This window comes from Magnolia sinica, chromosome 6 (genome assembly GCF_029962835.1).
Source record: "Magnolia sinica isolate HGM2019 chromosome 6, MsV1, whole genome shotgun sequence".
NCBI lineage: Eukaryota > Viridiplantae > Streptophyta > Magnoliopsida > Magnoliales > Magnoliaceae > Magnolia > Magnolia sinica.
In genome coordinates, this window is record NC_080578.1 from 2,433,527 (window position 1) to 2,456,024 (window position 22,498).

A 22,498-nucleotide genomic window follows, 5' to 3' on the forward strand; every position below is an offset into this window, starting at 1 on the left:
ACTGACCGTGAAGTGAGGTGAATTGACCGTGAAATGCCTCGAAACGACCGTGAATCAACACGGGATTGTTTGGGATGACCGCGAAATGCATAGGAATGATCATGGTTTGAAGCGATTTGACCGCGAAATGCATGCAAATGACCGTGGAGTGAAGGGAATTGACCGCGAAATGCCTCGAAACGACCGTGAATCAACACGGAATTGTTTGGGATGACCGCGAATTGCATGGGAATGATCATGGTTTGAAGCGATTTGACCGCGAAATGCATGCAAATGACCGTGAAGTGAAGGAAATTGACCGCGAAATGCCTCGAAACGACCGTGAATCAACACGGAATTGTTTGGAATGACCGTGAAATGCATGGGAATGATCATGGTTTGAAGCGATTTGACCGCGAAATGCATGCAAATGACCGTGGAGTAAAGGGAATTGACCGCGAAATGCCTCGAAACGACCGTGAATCAACACGGAATTGTTTGGGACGACCGTGAAGTGCATGGGAATGATCATGGTTTGAAGCGAATTGATCGCGAAATGCATGCAAATGACCGTGAAGTGAAGGGTATTGACCGCGAAATGCCTCAAAATGACCGTGAATCAACACCGAATTGTTTGGGATGACCGCGAAATGCATGGGAATGATCATGGTTTGAAGCGATTTGACCGCGAAATGCATGCAAATGACCGTGAAGTAAAGGGAATTGACCGCGAAATGCCTCGAAACGACTGTGAATCAACACGGAATTGTTTGGGATGACCGCGAAATGCATGGGAATGATCATGGTTTGAAGCGATTTGACCGCGCATACAAATGACCGTGGAGTAAAGGGAATTGACTGCGAAATGCCTCAAAACGACCGTGAATCAACACGGAATTGTTTGGAATGACCGTGAAATGCATGGGAATGATCATGGTTTGAAGCGAATTGACCGCGAAATGCATGTAAATGACCGTGAAGTGAAGGGTATTGACCGCGAAATGCCTCGAAACGACCGTGAATGAACACGGAATTGTTTGGGATGACTGTGAAATGTATGGGAATGATCATGGTTTAAAGCGATTTGACCGCAAAATGCATGCAAATGACCATGCAACTTAAGAGACTAGAAGAAGCATACTATGAACACAACTTGGAAAACATGGAGTGTGTATCGACATGGGTGTGTACTAACAAGCTAACCTAAAAAAGTAAAACAAAAAAATATATAAAAAAAATAAAAAAAACACATTAGAAAAAAAACAGAAAAATTATACTTCGATATATCGAATAGAACACGATATATCGAAACTCTTCGATATAATCGAAACCTAATCGATTAATGATAAAGTATGTTGTCGATTATATCGAAATCTAGTCGATATAATATTAGTAAGTCATCCTTACAACCGACCGATATATCGACTATTATTCGATTGATCGAAAATAGTCATACACTGTCCAGCGACAAAATACTTTTTAAATTGTATTATCGATATAATCGAGTAGATGTCAATATATCGAGGTATCGATATATCGACTAGATTTCGATATATCGAAAATTGTCAGAAAATGTCAAGCGTCAAACTGCTTTTTTAGTGCAATTTTTCTGTTTTTTTTCTAATGTGTTTTTTTTTTTATTTTTTTATATATATTTTTTGTTTTACTTTTTTAGGTTAGCTTGTTAGTACACACCCATGTCGGTACACACTCCATGTTTTTCAAGTTGTGTTCATAGTGTGCTTCTTCTAATCTCTTAAGTTGCATGGTCATTTGCATGCATTTTGCGGTCAAATCGCTTTAAACCATGATCATTCCCATGCATTTCACAGTCATCCCAAACAATTCCGTGTTGATTCACGGTCGTTTCGAGGCATTTCGCGGTCAAATCGCTTCAAACCATGATCATTCCCATGCATTTCGCGGTCATCCCAAACAATTCCGTGTTGATTCACGGTCGTTTCGAGGCATTTCGCGGTCAATTCCCTTCACGGTCATTTGCATGCATTTCGCGGTCAAATCGCTTCAAACCATGATCATTCCCATGCATTTCGCGGTCATCCCAAACAATTCCGTGTTGATTCACAGTCGTTTCGAGGCATTTCACGATCAATTCCCTTCACTCCACGGTCAGTTGCATGCATTTCGCGATCAATTCGCTTCAAATCATGATCATTCCCATGCACTTCACGGTCGTCCCAAACAATTCCGTGTTGATTCACGGTCGTTTTGAGGCATTTCGCGGTCAATTCGCTTCACTCCACGATCATTTACATGCATTTCGCGGTCAATTCACTTCAAACCATGATCATTCCCATGCATTTCGCTCATCCCAAACAATTCCGTGTTGATTCACTATGCTTTGAGGCATTTCAGCGTCAATTCCTTTACTCCACTGGCCATTTGCATGCATTTCGTGGTCAAATCGCTTCAAACCATGATCATTCCTATGCATTTCGCGTCATCCCAAACAATTCCGTGTTGATTCACTATCGTTTCGAGGATTTCGCGGTCAATTCCTTCACTTCACGGCCATTTGCATGCATTTCGCACAAATCGCTTCAAACCATGATCATTCCCATGCATTTCGCATCATCCCAAACAATTCCGTGTTGATTCACTCTCTTTGAGGCATTTCGCGGTCAATTTCCTTCACTCACGGCCATTTGCATGCATTTCGGCAAATCGCTTCAAACCATGATCATTCCCATGCATTTCGCGGTCATCCCAAACAATGTCGAGTTTATTCACGGTCGTAACGAGGCAATTCGCGGTAAATTCCCTTCACTACACGGTCATTTGCATGCAGTTCGCGGTCAATTCACTTCAAACCATGATCATTCTCATGCATTTCGCTCTCCCAAACACTCCCGTGTCGATTCACGGTCGTTTCGAGGCATTTCGGGGTCAATTCGCTTCACTCCACGGCCATTTAGACGCACTTCGGGACCAATTCGCTTCAAACCATGATCATTCACATGCATTTCGCTCATTCCCAAACAATTCCGTGTTGATTCACTTTCCTTTCGAGGCATTTCACGGTCCAATTCGCCTTCACTTCACGGCCATTGCATGCATTTCGCGTCAATTCGCTTCAAACCATGATCATTCCCATGCACTTCACTCGTCCCAAATAATTCCGTGTTGATTCACTGTTTTGAGGCATTTCGCGTCAATTCGCTTCACTTCACGGTCCATTCTGCCAATTTTCTCGCTCAATTCGCTTCAAACCATGATCATTCCCATGCATTTCACGGTCATTCCAAACAATTCCGTGTTGATTCACTGCCGTTTGAGGCATTTCACGGCCAATTCCTTCACTTCACGGTCATTTGCATGCATTTCGCTCTCAAATCATCAATTCATGATCATTCCATGCATTCATCGCTCCAATGAATGTGTGATTCACCGTTTCAAAGCATTTCAACGACCTTGCAATTCAACACGATTATTTGGATGACCGATTGCATGGGCCAAATGATCATGATTCAGCGATTTGAGCGAAATGCATGCAAATGATCGTGAAGTGAAGGGAATCATCGTGAAATGCCTCAAACGACCGTGAATCAACACGAAATATTTGGGATGACCGTGAAATGCATGGAATTGTCCGATGAAGTGGAGGGAATTGATGGTGAAATGCATGAAAATGACCAAGAAGTGAAGGAAATTGATCGAGAAGTGAATGAAATGGATTTTCACCCATCGACCTGATGGAATCTTAGAAAATAACTAGGTTAGTTGGCTAAAGTATCTTCTCCTACCCCAAAATCATATAGGGTACATCAAGTAACTAATTTTGGTTTATAAGATATTCTTGTTGAATGAATAGAGAAATAAATGAAAAAAAAGAGAGAATTTTTTTTTATATGCTTATATATACATATTTATATAAATATGTATTAGAGAAAATTGTAGGTAGAATAAAGTTCTCCATGTAAAAAATAAAAACTAAAAAATAAAAAAATAAAAAAATTTGCATAGACTTTTACGGACTACAGTTATGGCTACAGCTATAATTTGTAGCTATATCTTCGATACATATCGAATACACTTCGATTAATCGAAAATTGCAGGATTTTTTATGCAAAGTTGCTGGACAGTTTTGGACCTTTTCCGATTAATCGAAAGACATTCGATATATCGAAGTATATATCGAAAGACCTTCGATGTATCGTAGAGGACATATTGAAAAAGCATTGGCTGCGGTTATCGCTACGGTTATAATCCGTAGCCAAAGATACCAGCTCTTTTTTTTCCCTGTTGTAATCCCCACCGCCTTTGTGGGTCCTTTTATGAGGTATGTGTTATATCCAAACCGTCCATCTATTTTGCGAACTCGTACTAATGCTTGGGAAGAAAAATAAGACAGATTTAGCTATCAAGTGGACCAGACTGGAAAAGGCAGTGGAAGATTGAACGTCTACCATTGAAACCCTTTTAGGGTCCCAGAAGTTTTGGATCATTACAAAATTTGTTTTTCCTCTTCATCCAGGTCTTTGTGACATTATGAATATATTGGATGGAAAATAAATGTTATGGTGGGCCCTACAAAATTTTTAACGGTTAAAATCAATTTTCCCGTTGCTCTTTGTGGTGTGGTCCAGTTGATCTTTGGATAGGATTTTTTTTTTTGATAATGCTCCCAAATGATCTCGAACTATGGATGAACGTTGTGGATATAATAAATACGTAACTGTGGGGCCCATGTAACTCTGATATCTTTTGAACCGTTCGTACAACTCGGAGTTCGAGAGTGTCAGCGCTGGTCTTCGAGCGCCACATATCCGCTTGAAGGAACGAGCAGCGGCATTTTCGACCTTTGGCAAGCCTTCCGTACAGCTCGGGCGTATTCTCGCAAAGGAGGAAAATGAGGTGTGCGTAGATTCCTAAATGGGCCATAAATGGGTCGTACAGTCGCAAATTTCTCAAAGTTTTTCTCGTATTTGTATCCCTTCCAAACTTTTGTACCGCTATTTGAAAGTACACTTGCCTGGGGAACTAGGAACACGTGCGATAGATCAGACCGTTCATCAGGAGATCTCCACTTTGTGGGCGCTACATGCGAAAAATCATGTCAATGGGATGATCAAACGGCCAAATTTGTATATAGAACTTGCTGTATTGATCAGTTTCTCTCAATCATTCATGATTTTTGTACAAGAGTGGACCATTTATTATCAAATGGAATCAACCCATTTCTCATCGATTGTGAACGGCTCAGATCGTTCATACGTGCTCCTCTAGTCCGCTCATGGAGCGAGTGCGCATAAAACGTTGTACTCACGAGAGGCGCGGATCGGTGGTAATTCAGTAAATAAGAGAAAAGGAGGGGTGTGTTTGCAAACTATCAACCTATATATACCAACAGACACTTACGTGTCATTTCCGCTACTAGAGTTTCAACTTCGTGGAGCGGAAGAGAAGAAAGGAGAGAAATGGCGTTGAAGGTATGTGGAATTTCTAATTTTCCTTTGTAAATTCCTTCAATTACCTCCAACGATGGAATTTCTAGCTTAGGATTTCAGTTTCTTCTGCAGAGATCTTTCTTGATTTCTCTTTTCTCTTTCCGGTTTTGATTCTCTCCGTTTGATTACTTACTCTGCGAACCTCGCCCTACTCCATGTAGAAAACGTGGAGAAGAAATTCAGATCAGTTATTTTTTTAGATGAAGAAATTCTCGATCGGTTAGTTTTTTTTTTTTTGGATCTCGAAGAGATGGAACCATTGTTGCGTCGATTTTAGTGAAATTCCTTCAGATCTAAAGTAATTCCAGACATGCATAGCTTAGAAGGGGGATATTGTTCTAGATCTTATCATGAATCAGGCATATTCTTCTTTGGAATCTCTTTAGGGGAAATTTTAACTTCGTTAGACTGCGGACCGAAGTTAGATCTGATGTGAAAGTGTTGAAATCCTGCCGATTTCTGGTAAGATCTTAGGCCAAGTTCTCTTTTCTTTGATTTGTTTTGTACGAATGTTTGGATCTTGTCATCGTTTGGAAATTGTTGTTCAGAGCAGAAAGCATTGGAATTGTCCAATCTGAAGTAAATGGCCATGATCTGTCCGGTAGAAATGCATGCAAACGCAAGGATGCATCATAGATCTAGGATCAATGTGACAAATCTCGTTCTTGGCAATTTCTCGGCGGATTTTGAAATTTGAGGTTTTTCTCGGGATTTTGTCGGGAAAATCTAGCCACACACTATATATATATATATACCGGGTTATCGAATCCCCTGCATGTGAGGGTGGTAGGCTTTATGCCAAAAAGAATCCCGAGGACAAAAGTAAATCAGAATAGGCTTTGAGGGAGAAGGAATCCCCAGCTATTGACTCAGCTACTATTGAATCCGATCCTAGGGCTTTAAAAGAAGAGTGCGAGTTAGCAGGGCTGTCTCACCTTGGGCTTGTTGGCCTAGCTTTTGGCGGAATAACCGCCGTAACCTCCTTCATGCCTTTGATAGAACGGAGATGGGAATTAGGCTGCAGGAAAGACGATCGACCCTGATTCAATAAGGTCCTGGATCTTGTGCCTCAAAGGCAAACATCTGTCAGTAGCATGCTTTTGACCTTGATAATATGCACAATGGGCATTCGGAGTATACCACCTAGGCAAAGGATCAGGAACAGGCCTGTGCTCCAACAAAGTTAGCAACCACTTTCGAGGAGTTGAGGTAGAATTACACTCATGTTATATATATATATATATTGTAAATTATTAAATAAATTTAAAATTTAGACATACATTTAGATAACAGGTTACCTAAAGTTTTTACCACTTTTTGCATTTATTTCGTGATAAAAACAAGATATTTGAAAATCTACCAAAATTTTGAAAATCTCGGTATAATATAGTTTGCTGTTTTTTCGTAATATTATCGCAACAATTTCAAAATCGCGGCAATATCATTTACTCTCTATTTAAGTGACACATCTGTAAGTGGAGTTCCGTGTGGTGCTTCAGACCATGCGTCACATGCGCATGCACATGCACAAGGGGAGGAAGACATGCAGAGATGGTTGAAACTCTTTTATCCTCACATTAAGAAATCGTGTGATCCTTGACCCACAAATGCATGTAGTATACTTTTGTTTTCCTATGAGTGGGGCCCAAGTTTCAGCGATCCAGACCATTTTTCATTCAGGCCTCACTGTGGATGGACCATGCCCCTGCAATATCTGGATTGGAAGATCATACCCACCAGTCCTGGGCCTTTTTTGGTTTTGTGTGGACCATTGAAGGGTCAGGACTTAGGATCGTGCAATCAAATGACATTTTCAATCCAACCTGAGGCTCGACAAGCCAATGGTTTGGATTGCTGAACAATGCACTTCATGCCACTTTAACAAAGTGAGAGCTGTGGTATACTGTGCAAGTGAGTGTTCTCTGGATGTGAATCATATAATTCTTCTCTTCATGAGGCAGAGTTACAAGTTTTTGTATGAGATCGAGTAGTGCTGCATGGAGTATGGTTTGTAATGTGGTCCAGTGTTTAATGCAATCAGAAGCACCAGTAGGCAATTGGATGACATGCAGTACATGGGAGACAATACAGTGTCAGAGCATGTAGTGATTGCCAATAGACACGAATGCATTCTTATTTGTCCTCTGAGCATGGCCAACAATAATCTGTTTGTCAAACAAAATTTAGTCTAGCTAAAATTTAGACTTAGCCCGTTGACTCTTTCCCCAATGAACTCCAACGTTTTATATTCAAATTAGTTGAAATGCAGAAGAGAAATGAAATTGGTAATATGAGAACATGTGGTTTATAGATACTGAAGTGTAAGTATATTGGTGTTTATCGTGATTTAGGTGCCCATTATGTTGATGTTGGTTCTAGAGTGTTGTAATATACATTAATACTTGCATTCATATTGTATATTTAAAGCTGTGCGGTCAATATCTTGGTATGGTCTTGAACTGAAATTTGCAGGAGAGAGCTCTCCAATAAATCTGATGTAGGAATTTAGGTGATTCATAAGGTAGGTACTCTTTCAAATAGTGGACGTGTTTGAAAAAAGTTTGGAAATAGGTCTTTATCCTAAATCATTTATTATGGAAGAAAGGGGGAATGTGAAAGGGGTATTGTAGGAAGGGTGACCTGCACTGAGTAATGAGATGAGAGTGAAGAAGGCAATGCTGCATCTGCCAAAGCAAAAGGTGACTGATCAAATTGAAGCAACTGGTAGAACTGATCACATTCTTAAGGGTTGATCAGTAGAGGAGCAGCAAAGCCCATATTGAGTCTTTTGAAAGCTTTTTTTAAAAGTATTATGTGCATGCAAAACTGAAGGTACGAACGGTCAGAAATTAGATCAACTCAAACATGTCAACTGGATTGTCAAAGACCAAGTTGCAGTGCCCTTGTCTCAGTGACCTGTTGTTCGAATTAGCTGACATCATGCAATTCCAATGCCAATTGTGCGGGCCAATTCACAGGAGCCCCATATGGTTGTGACGGATTTGAGTATATTTTGGTCGTTTTCTCTTATACTAGGTTTTTCTTTATTGTCAAAAGTCTATATAAATCTTTCAGGGAGAAAAAAAAAAAAATCTATATAAGAGTGACCGTCCTTGAAATAGCCCATTATGAATATTTGGAATTTAGAAAACAAATCAGTTTTGGAGTTTTTTTCTTGTATATTTTTTGGTTCTATCCAGTAGCTCTTGGGTACTGAATCGTTGGGGTTTTCCCACAATCTTTATTTCTTCAGTCTTTAACCCATGTTGCCCCTCGGGTTTCATTAATGGCCTATTTTGTGACTTATCCAAGTTGACTTTGAAACTGGGTCCTTACTCTTGCTCTGGTGGTAGACTCTCAAGAGTTTCAACACCTGGTCAAGGGTTCGAGTGCCCATAGGTGGTGAAATCCCACTATGGTGTGAGTGTGTGGGGTGTGTGAGCATGTGTTAAAAAAAAAAAAAAGTTGACTCTGAAATCAGTGGTTTAAAGGCTGTGAAAGTTAAAATGGCACAAGATTGCATGCCTGTAGTATGTGTATAACCTGGACCTTAAGTGGAGAAATTTTGTTTATTACAGGAGAGTTTAGTGGATTGCAGAGAAATTATTGCTCATTAATTGAGCTAAATAATATAGCTTTTTGTAACATAGCTCAAGTGTTTGAGAACGTGCATGGGAAAGTTTATCAAACAGTAACATAGCTCAAGTGTTTGAGAATGTGCATGGGAAAGTTTATCAAACAGGGTCATTGACTGGGGGTTGAATTTTAGGGCATGTTTGGATACATGGAATCCCACGCAAAGGAAGGGGAAAAAACAATAATTATCCAATGATGATTTCCATTTAACTAAAGAATAATCGATTCTATCAAGGATTCTGTTAGATGACTCTCCTTCATCTTTGCCTTTGTTTTCCTTTCAAGCTTTCCTCTAATAATATTCGTTGCTATTCAAAAGAAGAAGAAAAATCCCTCAGTAATTTAACTCTAGTAGCGATTTTCATTATTTGGAACCACTTAATTTTCTCTCTTGTTTTTGGGGTTCCCTTCCCATCTCTATGAAGATTATTACCTGCTCCCAAAGAATTCTTTCACGGAGATGTCCACGGAGCATCAGATAAAATATCTTTATACTACCATGCTGTGCTTTTACAGGCTTCTTTCGATCAGTCAGCTAACAGGTCATTGCCCTTTTGAATGTGTTGGATTGGTGCTTCTTTTGCAGGAAGAATTCGAAGAGTATGCTGAGAAAGCTAAGACTCTGCCCGAAACTACTACCAATGAGAACAAACTCATTCTCTATGGGCTTTACAAGCAAGCAACTGTTGGAGCTGTCAACACCAGTATGTATTTGGTGCAATATGAACTTTGTATATTTAAAAATTGCCTGCTGATTTTTCTATGCCCTTGTACATATAATAATGTTTATTTTGATATTTTCTTCTTCAAAGTTTGTAGAGAATACCTAAGTCTGCACATCAACTAAAACCTAACATCGAGTGCCCGCCATTTATTTTTCCACCATATTGTTATGTGCCAGGCACTTCATTTTAACAGAGTAAAATATTGTGGTAGCGCCCCTCATCCCAGCTATTATGAAATGACCAGAAATGTGTTGGATTCTTTCTCAATTAATCATTTCACTCCTCTCAGCCTCTTGAAAAAATGAAGCAGGCAAAAAACAGAGCCTCAGTTTTGTATTTGGATATTGTAGCACTAGGAAACGTGAGTTATGTCATTCCATTGTTTATTTTAGAATTAACAGCTCTTTGATTTATTATCAAAGAGAGAAAAAACATGACTGATTAAGTCTCCTATTTCCTGAGTTGTGTATTCGCTCTTCCCTGCATCATTTGTTCCTCTCCACCGTCAGCTTTTGAGGTTCAGAATATCATTAGATCAACAGTCAAGTTATTTTCCATGATTTTTGCTCTGCTTTTTCATGAGTTTTCTTGTTTCTTCTCTGCAGGCAGGCCTGGGATGTTCAGTCTCAAGGAAAGAGCTAAGTGGGATGCATGGAAGGCTGTTGAAGGTAATTGAAATTGACAACCGATCACCTACAGGTGCCTCCCCTGTCCTTTGCGGTGCACACCTTTTCAAATAATCCTCTCCCTTGCTGTATCTTGTGGCTGAAAAAGCCCTGGCACCGCATGGTGGTAGGTAGGTGCCTGTAGGTGACCCATTCTTACAGAAATTATCCTTTAAAAAAAAAAAACGAAAAAAAACAACGCATATGGCAGTATCTAGATTCAATGTGTCGGCATCATTTAATCAATTGCATTTTGCTCGTAATTACAGCAAAATCGAAGGAGGAGGCTATGAGTGACTACATCACCAAGGTGAAGCAGTTGCAGGAGGAGGCTGCTGCTGCTTGATCATAATATAGTAAATGAACGCTCGCTGCTTATATGTTCTATAGAACAAAATACTCGGCACTTAAATTAAACATTCGTCTAGCATTTTAATCTTTAGTAAAAGGCACCAACCGCCTCATCATCATTCTGGAAGGCCGAACTAGCAGCAGGACTTGAGTTGGCTTTTGGCCCCATTTCAGACCCAATGACCAACCGGCCCACACCTTGGTTGGAGTCCACCTTTAGGTCCTGCCTGATAGCATAGATTTGTCTCTCTGACTAAATGATAATGGTGGGCCGGATCACCAAGTAATGGGGCGAGTCCACTCCAATCATGGGTGAGTCTTACATCACAAGTTGCACACGGGCACAGATCCACCCGTGTCTGGTATGGGCAGAAATCGCTGGTATATTTTCCTTGTGCCTCCTGATCTTTTCGGGAGGGGATTACCTTATGGCCAGTATCAAGTTATAAAATTCAAGTTTCCCTGGCTTGGGGAACTTATTGCGTCTTGCCTAGGCTGCCATACCCATCACTGCACCATTCCTTGCAATGCTTCGTCGTGGCTTGATTCTTAATGCTTTATCATTCACTTGTCTACTTGAGATGCATGGTTAAAAGACTGGGTTGGAAGAACTTGTCGGGACCTGAGAGGGGTTGGGACTGAACTGACCCAACTCACTCGAGGCAGGGGTGACTTATAGGTAGGGTCAAACTGCAACTGGTCCAACTGAGTCCGATTTGACTCGGATGAGTTAAATCAGGCTCACAGAGTCTTCGTATCGTGGATGTAAGGCAACCTTTGGTTGGTTGCATCTAGGGAGTAACAGTGTTATGGTACAAGTGAGCTCTCTCCCACCCTGACAACTACCACATGCATGGGTAACAGGAGAGTGGCAAAATCTGGTTTCTCCACCCACTGCTGCCTATCACGGTGGCCATTGCAAAAACCACTGATCATTTGATAGTAGTGCCAGCGTGGGTGGCCCAACAGTGGTGGTGCAAGTTGGGTTGGATCAACACCGGCCAATTGGCCCAACCCAAACTTCAGGTCATGTTGGATTGGACAACCGAACCCTTACCCTTGCCTGTATATCCATTGAAGATTATCTCGACTCACAAAGTATATTATGCTTGAAAAGGCCAGAATCGTCCAACATAACTTATTTTACAGCCCACACCACGCTCCAGCTCTATGGGCCCCGCCATATTATCTGCCACTGCCCCTCAATCTACTTCTTCAATTTTGTTTGTTTATAAGTGGCAACTGCATAATCTATTTTGCTAGTGTTATTGATATAGTTAAAAGTATTTCTTTAATGATGTATTTGATAATTACATGTTTCATTCAACTCAGTTTGCCTACGAATTTTGACTCGGGCGAGTCATGTTTTGTAAGAACTGGGGACCAGGATCCATTTATCATCCATACCACCAGCGTAGGAGACTATGCATGTCGAGACGTGCTTTATCCCCAACAGCAAGGTATTTCAAAACAGTGGTAAATTATCACGGGAGTCTACCCTGGGCATATGATGATGTGTGATGCATACGCACTCGTCACTAGTCTAAGCTGTGTGAACCACAACACAATTCATCATATCAAAATCAGATTGAGAGATTATTCAACACCTAATTAAAACTGTGATCTAATTTGTTTTCCGGAAAATTCATCAAACATCCATTAACCTATCAGCTAGAAATTTAACTGCGTGAATTCGTATGAGCTTAATAAATTAAAATTGTGGCCCACAATTTATATGGTTTACTTGAGAGTTACTTGTACCTCACGTAGAATTTCTCTATCCAAGCAGAACCTTAAAACCAATAGTTTCAACATGAGGTCATGGGTTCTGAGTACCCATTGTGGTGTGTTTGCGTTTGTTAAAAGAAAGAAAAAGAACCACCGTTGTGTGCCAAATGAAAGTCTCTCCTCCTGTTCCTTTTTCTTTTTTTTCTTTTTCCTTTTAAAAAAAAAATTGTAAATTTTTTGGGTTTGATATTCTGGCTGTGTAATGGATGATATACAAGCACTTCAAAATTACATATATTAAGTTAGACTGTCCAAAATATGGTTCATCAGATCAGTCTAACAGTAGTCATGGTTGATTTGTGGACCATGTGCAGCAGCACCCTTTATTACCCTTTATTTAGTCATACTGGAAATTACGATCAAGGATTACTCTATCAATCCCCCTCTACTTTAGAGATATCTTCTGAAACATTTTTCAAATACAAAAGTCCAGTATCTTCCCACGAATTAGTGAATTAGGCAGGGTGTGTTTGTGTAGAATAACAAACAGGGGTTCAATCTTCATAAATTTCATCGTAAATGTGAAATACTCATAAAAATGTGGGAGAGATCAAGAAGATGCAGGGTCGTTCATCTGCTTGGCTAGTCAAGCATGAGCTAGTTCATAGATCTTTGGGCTTCGATTACCAAGGAATAGAGACTTTACAAATAAAGCCCGAGGATTGGTATTCCATTGCTGTCATTTCATATGTATATGGTTACAATTATCTATGTTAATAAAGGGTGTGTTTGTGTAGAATAACCCCTGTTTGTTATTCTACACAAACACACCCTGCCTAATTCATTAGGGAAAAAATGAATACCTTTCTATCAGATCTAGAGGGACTTGTTGAATGGTTAAAAGATGAAAAAATTCGATCGTTTGTATTGTATGTACATGCTCCGAGACAACAAATCAAAGAAAAACTCAGAAAAACTCGCCCATGTCCTGTTCCATTTTCACCCCAAAGAAGTCGCATCAATTTTGACTCGACAGAGCATTAAACTGAGTTGCCGCAGGCGAGACTTGAACCAACTCTCTGAGTCAGCCAACCTTGACGCAATCCAACCCGAATTTTGGTAGGGTGGAGTTTAACACCTTAGCTTGGGTTGGGTTGCACCTCGGGCCAACTTACGCGAGGTTTCAATGGTCTTGGGTTGACCCTCAACCGACCCAACGTGCTAAACTTGCACCCCTACTAAACCCACGAATGCAGTAACGAAAATTCTCTGACATTTTCACAACCCTATGGCTTATTTAGCCATCTTTCTGGCCCATGATGAGGGTAAACCCAACCTCTTCACTAAGGCAACCAGACACAATTCAGCTTCCCAGGTCGACTAGTGGGCCAAAAACATGCTGTCCAGCTCATTGGTGCACAAAATCCACTTCAAAAAGCCTACAGATGCTAGAATAGGCATGTCATGGCCTTGCTGTTTGGCTGAATGGCAGAACCTGTAGGTGAGAAGGTATCACGTGTTGATCTTCCAACCAAACAAGGATTCGGTGGATCCACGAACCACCGAGCACCGTGGTCCCCTGACGTGGAGTGATTTGATTGGTACGTGTGCTGCGGCCACAGATGGTAGGTTTAGTACGTACTCGACCTTGAGCCCCATCTCTTAGAGGCATGTGACCTAATCAAATCTCACCACATCACAGAACAGTGGTTCCACGTATCCACTGAATCCGCCTCCCTTCCAATGAGGGTAGAGGAAAGATACTTACCATGGTTCATCCGAGTGCAACTTGGGTGAGACCCTCACCGTAGGCCCCACCTCGATGTATGCAACGCCCGTTCATCTGTTTTTTGCAGCTTATTTTAAGGATATGATGCCAAAAAATGAAGACGGTTCAAGTTTCAGGTAGACCACACCACAAGAAAGTGTGCATTGAATTCCCACCGTTAAAAGCTTGCTAGCGTCCACTGCAATGTTAATTGACCATCCAACTAACGGATAAGGTCATACAGATCTGGATTTTTTATTTTTATTTTTATTTTTAAAAAAACAAACAAACATCACCTTGATATAAAACTTTTGTTGCCCATAAAAGGTTTTCAATGGTCATTAACCACCATTTCCTGTGGTGTAGTCCACCTGAAAATTTGTATCTGCTTCATTTTTGGTTCCATGGCCTACAGTAATATCTAAAAACAGATGAACAGCATTGATATACAATGCATATATCAAGGCGGGGCCTAAAGTCAGGGTCTCACCTACATCGCTGGTTCTGGGGTCTAACTACCCAAGTTGCGCTCGTCGGTTAGAAAAGAATAAAATTATCCAAGGATCCCAATTCAACCCACAAGCGCCCATGAATCAGAAAGCATTGTTCAACTAGACACTATTCTGGAACCGTGAGTTAGCCACTTTTGAGTGATCCTATGGCACATGTACAATTTCTATCTTACTGTGTATCAAGAGACATACTCTGCAGACTATCAAATAACACCTCAAAATAAAATGTGAACCCTGTGAACATGACCTCAACCTCTATCAAAGATCCAAAAATGTCTTTTAGCCCACCCATCACAGTTCAAGGAGATTACTAGCGACCGTTTATGAAGGATAGGTAATCTGACACAGACGGAGAACAAATAGAAAGAACATTGTTTGAAAACCAGGTACCCAGACTCTGCTCGGCTGAACAAGTCAATAGTACGATTAGTTAACCCAGTAACCCGAGCTAGTCTCCTATTCAGTTGAGAGGTCTACAGACTGAGACTATTGAAAGGATCAAAACGATACATCTTCAGCAGAGAAATATGGGAAGACCGGGACCATCTAGTATAGGGTTTCAACAAAAATCCTGAGAATGCATATTCATGTTGAACGCACAGGTGCAAGAACATGAAAATCAACAATGCAATAATAAAAGGGAATTATTGTTTTACACATCTAACAACAGAAGTCCACAATCCCTAGGTGTACATTTTGCATGAATACTTTCGGGCGTTAACAAATATCCTTGTGATGTATATTCATGTGGAATGTTGTGAGAAAAAGTTGCGGGGCTTGTAAAGTAGAAGAAGATTATGATATGAAAAGATAGAATATTATAATTTGAAAATAAATAGGCTTAAAATTGATAGATAAAAAAATTCTAAATAAAGAGGAAATATTACAAATATGATATTGAGAAGTTGACCTACAACAAAGATGCTCCTGATTTTAACACTATTTTCACATGGTATTGATCAAGGCCAATTCAATGGTCAACTCCATTAAATTGTTGGCATATTTGTCAGCCAATCCGAGTCAACTTGGTCATGTCCCTTGGTTTGAGTATGTCCCTCAGTGTTAGACAGAATGCATTTCAGTATTGAGGTCTTGGGAATGAGCCCCTACTTTTACCTATTCAAGAGAGTTCCTACTTGACTAGCAAAATTTTCCGACAATGGAAGTGTGTGAGAGCGCTAACATTATAATAGTAGATATTTTTTTGAAAGATAATGATTTTAATGAGAAAGCCAAACAGCAAAGATACAAAAGAAAGCAGAGCGGGAACAAGCCTAACAAGACAGCGGCCAAATCAAGGAACCCACTCCCTGATGAGCATTTTATAAAATAGAAAGCTATTAAATTTAATGGTAAAATTAAACAGAAAAGGAGAGAATACAAAAAAGCACAGCCAGGGTCTTAACTTAAATATATCCAAGACCTTCTGATCAGTGGGAGACTGTTGTAGCATGAGACCATAAAATGCCCATGTGGTAGCACAGTCAGTTGGAAAACAGTATATGTTCATGTGGTAGCACAGTCAGTTGGAAAATAGTACATGTTCATGTGGTAGCACAGTCAAATGAAAAACTGTATGGGATCCTTGATGCCCCTCAAGCCATATAGTTATGGTGCAAGAAGGAACAGGGGCTTACAGTATGAAAAACTTTTGGATGCCAGTACCAAACCTAAAGGAACAGGGGCTTACAGTATGTATGAAAAACTTTTGGATGCCATTATCAAACTCATAGGAACAGGGGCTTGCTCCCTTGACTTTTCTATCTATTCCCATTTCCTCCTCTCTAATGTAACATACATTAGACCAACCACAAAAAGTTTCTCAACTATGGACATGTAAATTAGTCAACTGGTCCATTTCACCTAATTGGTAAGGGAACATGCCCCTAGATAACTGTTCAAAAAATCAGAAACAAAGCCCCAAAATATAATCATTAACATTCAGTTCTGGGAGTCTAAATAAAAATTTAAGAAGAAGATACTGTACAGATCTAGTTCAACAGAAAATAGTCCAACATTGGGCTGGCTAGGGTTGTCCAACGTCAGATACTTTAGGTGCATGATCCATCCACCATGGAATAGAAGTTCACTGAGCCAGGCCGCATTTATCATCATTGGAAGGGGGTATTCTGGATGATGCGCGTGCTAGGGGCATGGCATGTGTCTTGGTGTCTGCAGTGGAAAGCCTGGAAGATATATGCATACTAAGGGTATGGTACATGCAACGCATGAGGTGAGAGGACATGAGAGAGATTGAGATCAGGAGAGATGGATGGAAGGGTGCATGGTCCATGCAGAGAGATAAAGCGAGCACGAGATACATGCAAAGAGAGGAGAGAGGTTGCAAAGTACATGAATGGAGTAGGCGGATGCAGGCTACACAGGAAGGTGGGAGTGGTTCGGTGAAGGCTACTTGCACTAAAAATTGAGAAGAATCCCACACGGCTAGTGACAGAAGCCGGTAATGAACTAAATACCCTCTCCTATTTTGCAAATCCCCTTCACTGCCCCTTTAAATCTTAGAGTTCACAACTTCCCTAACACTAATTGGATGGGTAAAATTGTCCAAAGCTACTTTCTTTATATATAGTAGAAATGCATGCGCATGTGGAAAAGCTGCATCATACATTCCACATGTTTAAAAGCACTTTAAACAGCGATCTAAAGAAAACTAGCACATCTACAGCCAAACACAACCACAGGGTGTGCACATTACATTTTGAGCACCATAGAGTTTGAATAGGACCAGCATGGCCCAAATCAAGCTACGGTTAAAATGGCACAGAAGAAGAACGTCTGAACATTTCTTACTGTGTCTGTGCATGATCCGAGCCACTCACGCAGGCCTTGCAGGATGTGCACCAATGGGGCAGGTAATCCTGGCCACTGAATATCATCACAATTGAATGTACACCATTGGCGGACTTCTCCAAACCTCTCCTCCCTAAAACATAATGATTTTTTTGGGGGCAGAAGGTGGTCAGTGCTACCATGTATCCTTAAACCTAATGTTTTGGATTGTAAAACTGGGAAGATTTTTGGATATGCCACATTCACGGTGGGGCGCATGCCGCTTACCTGAAGATGATGGGTCCAGTCTCCAGGTATGGACATTCCCCAAATGCTGTCGGGTAAAAGATGAGAAGCCCTAACAAAAGAAAGGCTTCAAAATAATATGAAAACTAGAAGACAGATTGAGGATATTATGAAAATTACCGTATAAAAGGATATCTAGACATATAATATTCCCTTACACGTGATGCACCATCTCTTGCCAGAATCCCTTCCAGGTCACCCATAATTCTAGCCAACCAAATCTCCAAATTCCTTTGGATTTCCTTGAAGTTGTTCCTAATGGAATCCAAAGATCGTCTTGTGGTCACCTTTGCTTGGCCCCCCAGATCGTCGCCCAAAAAGCTCTTAACTGTTTCTGCTTGCAAAACTGTCAACTTCTGACCGGTCTCGATAGCGCGTTGTTGAAGGCGGAAGGTTTCAATCAAGAATTCTGTCTGCCGCTGGGTTCGGAACTCTGAGCTGAGGGTTGGCTCACAGGGGTCGCTTGCTTGCTGAAAAAAGGAGGAACGCATTAATAGTATTTTCTCCAGCACCGTGTCTTCAAAACATGTTTCAATGACTCCATGGTGCTGAACAACAACGAACAGTAATAATATCACACATACATTTTTTTTTGTATAACATTTTTTTTTTGGTGAAAGATAACGATTATATTAAAGAAGAAACAGATTACAGCTACAACTAAAAGAGATCCACTGAGGTAGCAGATCGAATTAAACTCCTAGGAAAATAAACTCGCTGTCCTTCAGGGCGTCAACATGAGTGGCCTATTTGATCAAAGCTCTCTTAGCCTTCGATGAAACAAAATCTGCGGAATTAACAGTGTCCCTAAAGCATCTGTTATTCCGTTCTTCCCAGACTGACCACCATACCGCAAGGACTGCCATCCTCCAGAGCTTCGTTTTTGCTTTACCAATGTGCACTCCATATATATATATATAATGTAACCAGATTATTGCATTATCAATATAGAATTTAAGAACTTGATGAAGGAAAAGATATTTGAAATCTAACATGGACTGGCATACCGTCCTCCGGAATCATTCAGCATCAAAGGTCCTTTCAGATGAATTCATGATCATGACCTGCTCTCCTTAAATGAAGGAAAACGAGTAGATCATGACACCTTCATAAGAGAAAACTAAATGAATCCTGAGTAGAGCTGTATAAGGAAGCATGGGGTTTGTGGCACATATGCAAACATAAGCATGGGTTTTGAGATCCTGGCCGTTCATCTAGCAGAGTGCAGTTGAGCATGCCCCTCATCAGGTTGGCTACACTTGACAGAGCATGCTCACTTGTTCAGTCCCCTTCATGATGGAATGGCCCAGATCTCACATGCACGAGTCATCTTGGCAAGCAAGGTAGGAAGACCAGGATCTGTTTCACATTTAGCATTCCACTGCCATGAACAGGTGAGGAGATAAAATAGCATTTGATAGGGACATCAACTACAGAAAGCATTTTGTGGTTTAAGTCGAAAGCTGCTTTTCCCTACATCTATCAAATGCCGAATATTTAGTTGGGCAATACCAATCGGCGCAGTGATGAGTGGTACAAGATTTTATACAGTTTGTATCATGCAAAATTCAAGTACCACCAAATCAAACAATTCAAAACAAAAACTACACATATGACTTAACTATTCATATTCCTACTTGTGCACATATTTCCCACCATCCAACAATCTTTAGCTGAGATCCTAACAGCACTTCAAAAATGGACATGTATATTCAAATGCTAAAAGAATCCTGCTGCCAGCTGTCGTCAAATGGAGGCAGATAACGTGCGCACCCAACTCTTCAATGGTCCCAGGGCATACTGAACTGAAGTCATGGTCTACAGATTAACATAGACCATTCTGTTTTGTCATCGATTTGAAATATGCATGCCCGTGTACTCGCACAGATTCCCATAAATCAAATCTGCACTGCTCATTTAAGATATCAGACGTTTCATACAGTAATGGGAGGACATCACGCCTACATCATAAAGGCTACCTTACTCCCCCCCCATAAATTACATACTGAAGAAACAGGGGAGCTTTAAAGGGCGGATGTGGACCACTCAAAGGTAGAATAAGGAAATGAGTCAAATGACAATTCAAATCATAGCACTGTCCAACAGCCTTTTGTATCATTGATAGGATTAATGGTGGTTGGTACTAATTTACCAAGAAAACAGTAAGATAAAACAAGGGAGTTATGCTTGATACCCAGGCCACCAGGAATTACAAACAGCATACATCAACTCCAAATTAAACCAACTAAATTGTGGAGCCCACAGTTGCTAAGTCAAGGTCTCAAAATCAGATTGAAACTTAACTGCTCTCGTGGACATTAGTTTGTTGAAACAGGACCATTTTTTAACTGTCCCCCAACCAGATAATCAAATGAGCAAAAAACCTTCATTTTTAGTTAATGATACATCCCAACTGGGACCCATTATTTGGACAGTTGAATTTGAATTACTTGAATGCCACATGCAAATTGAAGTATTTTGTATGCACCTGCATATCATCCATCACACTCCCAGAGTATCAAAGTTTTTTAAACAGAAAATAAATAATTAGGAGCCTCAAGAGAAACGACAATTCCGGTAATAACCTAGAGCAGATATAAAAAGGGTTGAAAGGTTCTCTTACCATTCTCCTGCATAGATCATCAATCTTCCCTGCAAGAGCTTGATATCTCTTTGCTTGCTTCCTCATCAATGAGGGAACCTTTGAAAGCTCCCCATTCCCCACTCTCTCCAAGTTCAGCAATTCCTGCTCCAGCAATTTCAGCTTAGAGGAAACTCCTGTTGATTCACCATCTACTTTCCAAGGAGACTCCCTTCTGAACAACAACAGTTCTATGGTAAATTGCAGAAACTTGAAGATAATAGCCAAATGCTTTCTGTCAACAGGCATTGATTTACCTCGCTACAAAATGCTTGGTATGATACAGCGGTTCCTGGGTGTCATACTGTAAATCCTATAAGAAAAAAAGGATGGAAAAATATGCATTAGAAACGACTGCATTTGCTTTGCACTTTTCGGAGGATGACTTAGACACTGGTCTTCCATAACGTTCAGGATTCTAGCCGATTTATTAAATTACAGGAACAAAATCTGGAATCCTGAGCCACTTCAACTGATCACTCAAATCTGTTTTCTTCTCCTCTATTGTTTTTCCATGCTGAAAGTAGGCTTGGAGGTTGTGGAATAAACAGGACGAAGATTTTGCAGAAATTCAAAAAAGAAAAGAAAAGAAAAAAAGAAGCAGAGGCAAAAGTATTTCTACTTATCTTTAAGGAACTCTACAATCTATATATCCTCAAAAAAATAAAAATAAAAAAATAAAAAAATAAAGGGGAAGAAAGAAAGAAAAGCAACTACTAGATACTTGGAAAGAAAGAGCAGTTAGATAATCTGCAAAGAAAGATTTTAGCTCTGTAATGAGCAGAAGATCATCTGGACTTCCAAGAGGGTTTCTACAACAGGATTTCCCTTCTCTGATTTCAGTTTGAAATCCCTCTGTGTGTGTGTGTGTGTGTGTGTGTGTGTGTGTGTGTGTGTGTGTTATACACGCTCCAGAAACTCACAAAGAGAAGAAAGAAGAAGAAGCACAAACCTGCTGCCATTCACTCGATCGTTCCATCCAAGCAACAGAAGCTGATGGCAAGAAATCCCTCCCAAAGCCATTCCTCTGCCCGTAAAGAACTGCCATCCCGTCCGCTTCAGCAGCATTCCTTTCCATAATCCTCTCCATGAAACAAGCCTCAGGGACCGGATCCAACCCTTGCGAAACCCTGATTCTCCCAATCCTCGAAAAATCCGTGCAATACTCCCCTAAATCGCCGCCTTCCTCTCCATTCCTACCAAACGTGGCCCTGCTCTTCGATCCGTGCCCACGGATCTCTGCTTCCTTCACATCCTCCTCATCATCCGCCTTCCTCGACATGAACCCGATCATCTCATCCCGCTCCTCAACGTTCTGCCGCAGCTTCTCGACACAGATACGCAATTCGGCCTCCGATTTCTCCATATCCTCTATCTTTGCCTTGAGGCAAGCGATCTCCTCCGTCGATGCGTCGATCTGCTGGAGCAGGCGCTTCTCTTCTTGCTGCCACGAATTCCGATGGCTAGCGAAGATCTCGACGACCTTGGCGTTTGCTTTCGAGTCCTCTTTCCGGTGGGATCTCATCTGCTTGAGCTGTTCCTCGGCTTGGAGGAGCTTGAGAGAGAGGGTTCTGTTGCGTGATTGGAGAGAGGAGATGAACGAGAGGTATGATTTGGGGAGAAACCCTAGGAATACGTAGAAGCTGAGGCCGAGATAAGAAGAGAGAGAAGGAGAAGAGATGGGATTTCCTCCGTTCGACAGTTCTTCTTCTTCTTCTTCTCCTGCAACCGCAGCTGCTGCTCTCTCCGCCGCCATTACTGTTGCTGAGAGAGAGACTGTATGTTCGGGAAATGGGATAGCGTTTTTTCGCGTCTTATAGCGACACCGGAAGAGCGTATTACAGAAATACCCTTGGAAAAGTGGAAAATTACTTTACCGAGCTTCGTTTGGGTGGCTGTTTGCGGAGTGACAAATGGAACCGAGATCTT

General features: G+C 40.9%; 2 protein-coding genes across 3 annotated transcripts; one reads left to right on the top strand and one right to left on the bottom strand.

Moving 5' to 3' along the window:
* The first annotated feature begins 5,342 nt into the window (after nucleotides 1-5,342).
* On the top strand, nucleotides 5,343-10,951 carry LOC131247931 (acyl-CoA-binding protein). Its single transcript, XM_058247901.1, has 4 exons — nucleotides 5,343-5,429; nucleotides 9,670-9,787; nucleotides 10,414-10,476; nucleotides 10,743-10,951. The coding sequence occupies exons 1-4, from the start codon at nucleotides 5,418-5,420 to the stop codon at nucleotides 10,817-10,819; spliced, it is 270 nt and encodes an 89-aa protein (XP_058103884.1). The 5' UTR covers nucleotides 5,343-5,417; the 3' UTR covers nucleotides 10,820-10,951.
* A 7,057-nt stretch (nucleotides 10,952-18,008) lies between these two features.
* LOC131247932 (uncharacterized) lies at nucleotides 18,009-22,343 on the bottom strand. 2 transcript variants are annotated; one of them, XM_058247903.1, is made up of 4 exons: nucleotides 21,522-22,343; nucleotides 20,827-20,882; nucleotides 20,552-20,741; nucleotides 18,009-18,398 (listed from the first exon to the last, which is right to left on the bottom strand). In XM_058247903.1, the coding sequence occupies exons 1-4, from the start codon at nucleotides 22,323-22,325 to the stop codon at nucleotides 18,045-18,047; spliced, it is 1,404 nt and encodes a 467-aa protein (XP_058103886.1). In that variant the 5' UTR covers nucleotides 22,326-22,343; the 3' UTR covers nucleotides 18,009-18,044. The 2 variants fall into 2 exon arrangements, with proteins under 2 accessions (XP_058103886.1, XP_058103885.1); XM_058247902.1 differs by having other exon boundaries at nucleotides 20,552-20,744.
* Between the last annotated feature and the right edge of the window lie 155 nt (nucleotides 22,344-22,498).